This window comes from Cupressus sempervirens, chromosome 9 (assembly GCF_028749045.1).
Source record: "Cupressus sempervirens isolate cs-2001-9-10 chromosome 9, ASM2874904v1, whole genome shotgun sequence".
Lineage (NCBI taxonomy): Eukaryota > Viridiplantae > Streptophyta > Pinopsida > Cupressales > Cupressaceae > Cupressus > Cupressus sempervirens.
Window position 1 is genome coordinate 314,775,460 of NC_143126.1, and position 9,523 is coordinate 314,784,982.

Genomic DNA, 9,523 nt, shown 5'->3' on the forward strand with positions numbered 1-9,523 from the left:
AGATTTCGCTTCCATAATTGTTTCCTTTTGTGGAGAAAACCCAATTTCCAAATAAGTGAAGCTCTAAGTTGTGACCCCTGATCTTCAATATCTTATAGTTCAAAAGGAGCGGATTTCAAATTTGTGAATCTTGGTTTTGTATATGTTAATTCTAATATAATTGCTCAAGGAAAACTTAAGTGAGCCCAATGATTAAGAACTTATATTGATCTCATATTAATGCTTTTATTCATTTTCTGACTTTGATTATGTATAGATGTTTAGCATCAACATTTGAGATCACACTCCATGTTCTATCATCTTCTATTTATTTTTATTGTGCACTCTCTCTCATCATGATAACAGAGTATGATCAGATAACTTGATGCTAAGTATTTTGAAAATAGAAATCATAAAGAAACTAAAACATTCAAATAGATTATGAAAAAACTCATTGATGTTCAAAATTGGAAAAATTAGATTAAGCTCTTTAAAATTATAAACTCTCTTAAGATATTTATAAATTTTCTTGTTACTGAAATGTGAATTGAATCTTTCCCAATATACACAAAAACCCTATGAATTGAATCTTTCCCAATATACACGAAAACCCTCCGACGTATAGCCTAGAGTGAGAGCGAGATTCAGAAAGAAAGAACGGAAGAAAACAACCCAGCTGTGAAAGGTTAATCAGGATTGCCAAGCGGAAACAGTGTAGAGAGGGCGATCCTGCCAGCAGATCATAAGACAGCCTTTGTCCTCTAGAAGGCGGTAAGAATCACAAGAAAAAGTACGAACGAGTCTCTGAGCATGCACAACGGTGGCATAGCTGAGAGGAACAAGAGCAAATCCAGCCCTGTGAAGCCTCTTCATCCACCTCTCCAACTTCTCATGCCTCTCCACGCGCTCTCCTCCCTCGCACGCCACTATGTTCTCAATCTGCTGCCCAAACATGTGCTTCTCCAGCGTCACCCTCTCAATGCAGTGCTGCGGAAGAACACACTCCAAGCAATCAAACATGGAGGCGTAGTAATTCAGGGCTTCATTCAGCCGCTCATCCAGCCGCCCAATGTTGTGATTCGATTCCTGCTCCACCACTACCATCAATTTGGGCGAAAGCCCTCTCACCATCTGCAGAAATCGATCGATACCAGATCCCCTGCATCCTCCCCTGTTTCCCTCCTCCACATTCGATCTCCGGCTCATTGCAGCCTCGAATGCTGAAGGCGACAACATCATGGGCATGGAGGAGCTTTCGGTGCGCTCCATCTCCAGGAGATCTCCCAGGGTTCGATCCTGGGTCGATTGGGGAGGAGGAGGAGGAGGGCTGCGGTACTGGGTGAACATGGATCGAAGCAGATCTTCATTGGAGGTGACTTCTCTGGGGCGTTTTCCGTTCATCTGAGGCGACCGCCGATTCGTGTAAGAATGGTTCGGGCTAGGGCTATGGCCATGGCTTGGACTCGGACTGAGCGTCAACATTCCTGGTCGATCTTCATCCGCTAAGAGGACATGAAGCTGCAAAAGGGCGCTAATGGCGACGGCATCCCCTGTTTTGACATTCAGCATGTCGTCCGTGAGGTTCTCAAGCCTCGTGACGACCTGTATGAACTGGAATGGAATGTCCAATCTCTCCGCTTCGTCTATCAATCTCGCGGCCGTTTGCTGCAACACTTCTCTTTTCTCATGAATCCCCGTGATTTTGAGATGCGGAGGGCCCTCTTCTCGGCGATGAAGCAGGTGGAGGAGCTCAATCCACTGAGCGGGCTCGGATGCATCGAGGTCAATGACATGAACGAACTTTTCCCCTTGCATGGCCTCCAGAATCATCAGATTCACGGCCTCCATGGCGAATCTGAAGTAAGGAAAGAGGCTGTAGAACACCTGCCTGGCCGATACGAGCTCAACGATGGAGGGCAGTTGGGTGGAATTGAGGGCTCGGTGTAGGCCGCGCCAGGCCTTGGTGATTCTGGCAGCCAATCCTTCCATGAAATAGGTCGCCAGGCGTTGCATTGGATCCCCCGTGAGGGACGCCAGAGACGAGATCTGCTCCATGCATAGATTGCTCTGCTCCATGTTCCCCGACGAAACATGATTCCCGCACATACCCAGAAGCTCGATCAGCCGCAACCCCCTTTCCTCCGCTTTCATTTCCGGTGATCCAGAAATCCATGGCGGTGGATTTGGGCTGCTCATGGCCAGAGACATCTCCGAGAAGGATTCGAGAGGCGGTGAATTTGAATTGGAATTGGAATTGGAATTGGAGTATGAATTGGGATTGTTAGGATTTCCATTGGAAGCGAGCGGGGATCCTTCCTCCTGAATCATCCCGGGCATGGTCGAGGCCCAAACAATCGAGCAGTGGAATGAATGCGCCAAATATGGAGCTTTTTATTGCCCGAGGGGATGAGAGAGCGTAGGCAAATTCGTGTTTTGGATTTGTGGATGAAAACAGGTGAAGCCCGCGCGGTTGTCGTGTAGCGGGGCTGCGATCGATGCGTCGGTCCCGTCGATGCTCCGTTTGTCGTTTTGCATGAGTCCAAGCAATGGAATTTTGAGGGGAAATGACAAGCTTGACTTTCAACGCCGTCTGCACCATCTACATGCTGCCAACCTATTAGGGTATCCTTTGTTTTCATTCCCTTGTCCCCATGCCATTCTTCCTTTAAGCCCTATAATTGTGTGCTTATCAATGATGGGTCTTTGCCTATTCTCTTTTGGACTTGTTTTACAAAGTACCTTTCTTACAAAAGAGTCCAAGCTATGCTATTATCCATGACCTCATAATAAGGGGAAATAAGAGGAGGTTGTTCTATTACACAACCAACATTAGGGTATGCAAAGCAATCTAAGGATTGAGCAAAATGTAGGAATCGGTCTGAATAGAGATTGGAGGTTGGTAAGAGACAATCACCTTTACAAGAGGAGAATTAGTTAATGTGTATATCTTACAATATTTTAATTTTATATTCATGTCATTATTTACTTATGCACATCTAACATTCTCCTTCAAGTTCTAGTTTTGGACTATAATTCTCAATCATCTTTTACATAAGTCTATCTATTTTATTTTGGAATTGTCTTAGGAGTACCCTTCATCCTCCTATGAACAAGAGTCCAAGCTATATTGTCATCCATGACCTCGTAGTAGGGATAACCAAGAGGAGATCACCCTACTAGGGGACCAATAATAGGGCAAGCAACCTAACAACGAAGAATAATGTGAGAATCAATCTTAATAAAGGTATAAGTTGAGGGGAAGCAATCAACTCCATAAGAAAAGGACGATTAGTTGACATTTATATCCTCTAGTTTTTATTATTATTTATGTATTTGCATTATCTTCTACGAATGATGAACTTAGCTTTATAAGGTTGTTTCTGCAGACAAACATGCACCTTGGATAGAGGTTATGTAGGTGAGATAATAGCCTAGGGTAGATGTGAGACTTGGGATCTAGCTTAGCTATTCAAGGGAATAAAACCTATTGATTTCAAGCGGATTTTAATTTATTTTTTTTAATTTTATAGTAGGTAGATAATTTGAAAGGTATAATGCACAACTAGTTGCAAATGACTAGTACTTCCAAGTTGAAAGAGCCCATTTTAATAGAAATGTTTTCTTTTTGAAAACTAACTTCTATTAGTTTCATATTTTGTTGTTGTTGGTACTTACAATTTAAATGTAGAGAAAATGGGCATTGTTTATCTATCTATCTATGAAACTTTTGTATAAAAGGAAAGAATTCGAGTGTGGATTAAAATAGTTATTGTATAGTCTAAAAGTAGTTAAATGTAATATCAAAAGTTCTATCTATTCACATTGGACATCGTGTTTGTTGTGATTGAATATAATTATTGCATTTTTAAGGATTATAATCATTGTCATGTATGTTGATGTTGTGCTATTTATAAGAAAGAGTTCATGAATGATTAGGGAGCTCAAAAATTAGTTGTTCATGACTTTGATTTAGGGGATATGAAGTACATCTCAAGTATCAAGAGTCATATGAATTAGGTTGGTAGTTTATATTTTTGTCTTAGTTAGAGTATGTATCAAGTTTGACTTTATTGTAAGGTTTCTTATCCTAAATTATATTATGATAAATATTTCTCCTTGGGTGCTTAGTTATCAATGTATCAATTGCTCAAGCTAAGTAATAATTTGAAGTGTGTATTTAAAATGTTTCATATACTAGTGTTATAAGTAGTGCAACGGCTATAGTCTACACATGACCTAACATCACTAAAGCATTAGGAGTTCTTAGCAAATTTATGTCTAATCTTGATAAAGAGCATTAGAGTTACATTAAAAAGGGTTTTCATATATTTTCTTGTAACTAAATCTTACTTATTGGATTTTCTATCACAGAACAAATAATATGGACAAATTGATGGATACATAGGGATATATTGATTAGATTGGGTTAGTGGTTTTAATAGTAGGAGACATATAAGTATTTATATGTTTACTTTGTTTAGAAGAACTATCAATTTGAGGTGTAAGAGTCAAAATATAGAGACCTTATCATATAAAGAGCCAAACTATATGACTAAAATATTTGCATGTGAGGAGGCATTGTGATTGTAGAGATTGCGTTCAACTATTAACTTTAAGTGCAAACAGATCGAATTGGATATGATAGTTAGAGTGTCATATATTTGGTAAAGAATGTGGTGTATAATGATTGTAGATTATCGCACTACGGTAATAAACACAAATACATTTAGTTGGTACATAAAGGTCACATGTCTTACATTTTCTAGCTTTTGATTTGATTTTAGTCTTCCTTTCTATGTGACAATGTAAATTTCAAGTGAAAGTGTCAAGATTAGAGGTGGTATTCCCCTAACAGTATTAAGTGTTGATTAATTGTATTTATTTAATATAGATGACACATAATATATAGTATCTAAAGATGTTGTAATGGGCAAACTAAAATGCTCATTTGTGAATTAGGACATTATTTATTTAATATTTTTTTTCTAGAATACTTAGGATACTATGTAAGAAAACATTGAAATTGGAAGTTACATTAAAAAGGGTTAAAAATTGGAAGTTATGAAGCATCTTTATTGTTTTGTGATGATATCAAAAATATTAAATTCCCTCAAGGAACACTAAGATTGTATTTTAATTAATTTAACCATAGAAACATAATGCCTAAGAAATATACGAGACATGGTAGAGGAGTTGCATGCCAATATAAAATGATATGAAGTATTGAACTATAATAATAGGGGAATCGTTTTTTCCACCACTGATAGCTTTGAATACCACTTAATCACTCTTGGATTTTGACATTTTATATGTTAAAAGCATGTGATATCAGATTGCATGAATCCTTTGTTATTAATCTTAGGTTGATGGACTATTCTCAAAAGACAATTGAGCTGAATTATTGTACTACACTCTTCAAATAATACAAAAAAATGTCTCTTTAAGTTGGAGTTTTTTCCAACAAAATTATGTCCACACATAGCCAACATTTATAATGATTCTGTATTTTATGAGTTTGTTGCTTTCTAAAACAATTAAGTAGGTTCACCATTTTTGAAAGTTTTAACTTATCTCCTACTTATCAGTTTTAACTTATTTTTTGTCCTTTAAGCTTAAAGAAGAGTAGAATAATGAATGCATACGGCTGCATCTTTCATAGTCGAAAAGTTCAAACACAATCCACCTGCAATTTGTTTTATATCGGCGGTAAATTCTGAAAATTTGCCAGTACGGACAAACGTGGATTGGTATAGAAACATATGTAAGCGGAATTGTCCAAGCTGTTTGTTTCGGCCATAGCTTAGGCAATTCAGTTCTACCACGCTTCCTCCTACAAACGCATTTTAATTAAATAAATAAATAATACAACAATACTCAGTTTGACAACTATTCCACCTTCCTTTCTTTGTCAATTTTCAATAACACGACAAGTACAAAGCTTGTTTATAAGTGAAACTTGTAATATACATACAAAATTTGTAACGAATGGAACAATATGTTGGCTCTTCAGTTGGTTAATATTTGGAAGCGTATAGATTGGTGACAAAGATTGAAAGAAATCTACTCGATAGAAGATAAGGGGGTTGTATCTTAGGAATAACACAAAGACACAAATAAAAAACAATAACAATAATACGGTAGGAAAAATTAGTTGAGGGAATGATTTTTGAGGTTGGAGAAAATACTTACGATATTTAATTGTTTAAAGATTTGATATGGGTATGAGATTATGGGATCATTGGGTCTGTGATGGACTATGGATCTACTTAGCTAGGGAACTTTGCTAATGAAGTGAGAGAGCTAAAAAATTAAAATTAAAAAAATCAATTTTGTATGTGTTTTTTAGGTGGGTTATCTTAAAAAAGTCATTGATAAAGTTGGACTATCTTTTAAAAGTCATTGATAAAGTATAAGTATAGGAGAGCTTTATAATACAAAATGTTATATTGTTTCTATTGTTAAGGTGCAAAATGTTCTTGGAGGAGACTTAAAGGTTTTGGGTAGCTCTCCATGGTCTTGGGTTCGAATCTAGTGGTTTGCTTCATTGATGCACTAGTTCTGCGAGTGAGTAGGTGCATCCCTAGGGGATTAGTCTCGCCTCAGGCTTCTGGGCGTTGGGTTGGGTCGCAGAGATAACCTTGTGTCATAAAAACAAAATAAAAAATACTTAAGTGGTATTTCTACAGTCTAGCATTTGCTAAGAAGAATACAACCCTAACATATACCGAGAGATGTATATTTGATTAATATTCAATTTTTAAGATAATCAATCTCTACATGCAATTCTTGTGCATTGGACATAGGAAATGTAAATATTAAGATAAACATCTTATTTATGTCTCCTTCAGAGAATTTAGGAATATTTATTACAAATTTGTGTATGGTGGTTTAGAAAAATCAAGGTCCATGATACATAGTTTTCATGCATCTTGAACATCCCAACAAGATTCAAACACAATTTTCGAGGGTATAAAACATTTAAGAGAAAGAAAATAGATAAAGACAAATTTATCCAATATGACTAATTTGAGATATGCCTACTGCTCTCAACCTATGAATCACAATCAACAAATAAAATTTTACTAAAGTGTGATCAAAGGATATGTGTTGAATTATGCAAAGATCATCGCCTATAGAATGAATATCTTAATATTATTATTTTTATATAACATCATGAACAATGTCTTCTCAATCTAATTGTCATCCATAGATTAAAGTTATGGATTACAAATCAAGGAAAATTAGTGGTTCCTTGCCTAAATATATGTTGAAATTGAAATTGAAAGAATTATTTTACAAGTTGTTAAGATAAGATAAGATAAATCTATTAATGTCCAACAAAAGACCACTGAGGGTCTAAGGGACTGAAAGCATACAAGCAAGGAAGTAATGGACTATAAAACACCAAATAGTGTCTGGGAAAGAGCAAGTGAGATCAAAATAAATGAAACAACAAAGGGGCCAACAAGGAGGCAAGAACTAGGGACCCTTCTTCCACTAAAAGAACTCCAACACTGAACGAGATGAATCTGGGCAAGAAGGACCTCTAGTCTATCACTGTGACTTGCTGGAGTGGTGTCACTAAGGAGTGAGAGCAATAGTAAACCTGGTCCAGGGTCTCATAGATTGAGAGTGGCCAACCATGGGGGTATTGTTAGTGCTGGAGGTCCACTTCACCCTTATCGGAGACAAGGTCAAGAAGAAGAAGGTGGTGACGAGGGGCTGATCTGTGACCTTTTGGAGGGTCAAGCACAGCAAAGTGGAGTCTCGAAGCTATGTTGCCTCCCTGAGATAGAGCACTAGGCATCTCTGATTCTTGTCAAACTATTGATAAGAGCAATATATCTAAAAATATTAAATTAACAATAGGAAATAAGCTAACACATGAGCTTAGAGATGCTTTGGAATAACTAAGAAGGAGGGTGAATCAGTTATTCAAGGTCCAAATGCCCTAATAAAACTTTTTCATCAAGTAAAGTGAGCCCACTAAACTGTTCATTCATTCAAGCTTAAACTTTCCTATGTAGCAAGTTACTGAAAATAAACATGTAAGAGTAACACATGAAAGATCAACACATAACACAGTGATTTATGTGGAAACCCAATTTGGGAAAAATCACCAGTAACATGCTACTCAATTCTCACTCTTCTGAAGTGATGCCTTGTGAAAGGCTACAACACACTGTTAAATCTAACCTGGTTAAAGGATTTAACCACCTTATTAGAAGTAGGCCTGGTTAGAGGACTTTAGAACATTCACTTGGAATGCCACCCTGTTAAAGGATTTACAAATGGTTGTTAAACCAACCTAAGTCCATAGGATTTTTACCCTAGCTGACACAATTGTTAGAGAGTAACAACAAGGGCTTTTGCCCTGATACAATTCACAACTTAACTTGCAAATTTTAGATCTCTATTCATCTCTTCACAATTTGCCTAGCTTTCAGTCTCTACAGCTTTGACAACTTGTCCTCCTTTCAAGCTTTGGCTCCTTGAGTCTCCATGCTCAATATACTAGTGCAATCTCCTATATGACCACTTATCGAAGTAGAGTCTCTGTGCTCTATTTTTCCTTCTTCCCAATGTCTTCTCCTTGACACCCTTCAACCACTTTGCAATTTGGCACACCAACAACTCTAGCTTCTTGGCTTGTGACTCCTTAAATAGAAGTCTAGAATTGCTTTTCTCGCTCGATTATTCCCTCCTTTAATTTTAGTTCAAATGGATTAGGTAGGATTCATTGAATCTAACCCATATCTTGTTCCTTTCAGAAACATTATGAAGAATCCTCCAAAATTCACGTAAAAATGATTTGTCTAAAATTTTGTGCCTCCAGCTCATCATCCTTATCCTCCATATAGTTCACACAATTCAAGGTAACAACCTTGTTGGCTCAGATTTGGTGAATCTTTTACTTTTCCAATAATGTAGCAGCTCGACACTATTGAAATTATAATGCTTGACACATACTATGTTACTCGACACCAACTACATTTTACTGATGCTCAACACCTACTGTGGATTCACTCGACATCCACTAAGTTTTCTGATGCTCAGTACCTAAAATTTGCTCGACACCTGAACACGCTCGGCTCCTTCTGTATCGCTTAGCCCACACTAAATTTTGCATTTGCTCGGCACTAACTGAAAATCTGCTCAGCATGAACTAGCTTGCTCGGCACTCACTAATGAACTTAGTTAAGCTTTGTAGACAACTTTGTTACAACTTATTCTTCTAGTGTTTCTAAGTGTGGCCAACATCTGTATCTTCAAGTATACCATCAATACATCATTTTACCATTGTCTTAACTGATCCTTGCACTTCATTACAAAACCATAACTCAACCTTTCCCTTAGTTACTTTTGTTACATCTTGTTGATTAAATCCTCTTCATCAATCAACTAAGTGATAGTACTTGGATGTTATAAGCAATTGTCATTACAACAAATAGCAAGTTTGACATCAGTGACAAAACAATGATTGAAAAAATTCTTCATCAACAATCTCCCTCTTTGTAAACAAACTTCCTTCTTCAATAATGAT

The 9,523-nt window shown here is 37.1% G+C and overlaps 1 protein-coding gene across 1 annotated transcript; it reads right to left on the bottom strand.

The window, feature by feature from the left end:
- Window positions 1-468: 468 nt before the first annotated feature.
- Window positions 469-2,413, bottom strand: LOC149538642 (scarecrow-like protein 3). The gene has a single exon (XM_089799953.1). The coding sequence runs from the start codon at window positions 2,314-2,316 to the stop codon at window positions 670-672; it is 1,647 nt and encodes a 548-aa protein (XP_089656079.1). The 5' UTR covers window positions 2,317-2,413; the 3' UTR covers window positions 469-669.
- Between the last annotated feature and the right edge of the window lie 7,110 nt (window positions 2,414-9,523).

What these genes read in the sequence shown, in the direction of transcription:
- LOC149538642 (XM_089799953.1), bottom strand. Translation starts at nt 2,316, where the DNA reads ATGCCCGGGATGATTCAGGAGGAAGGATCCCCGCTCGCTTCCAATGGA.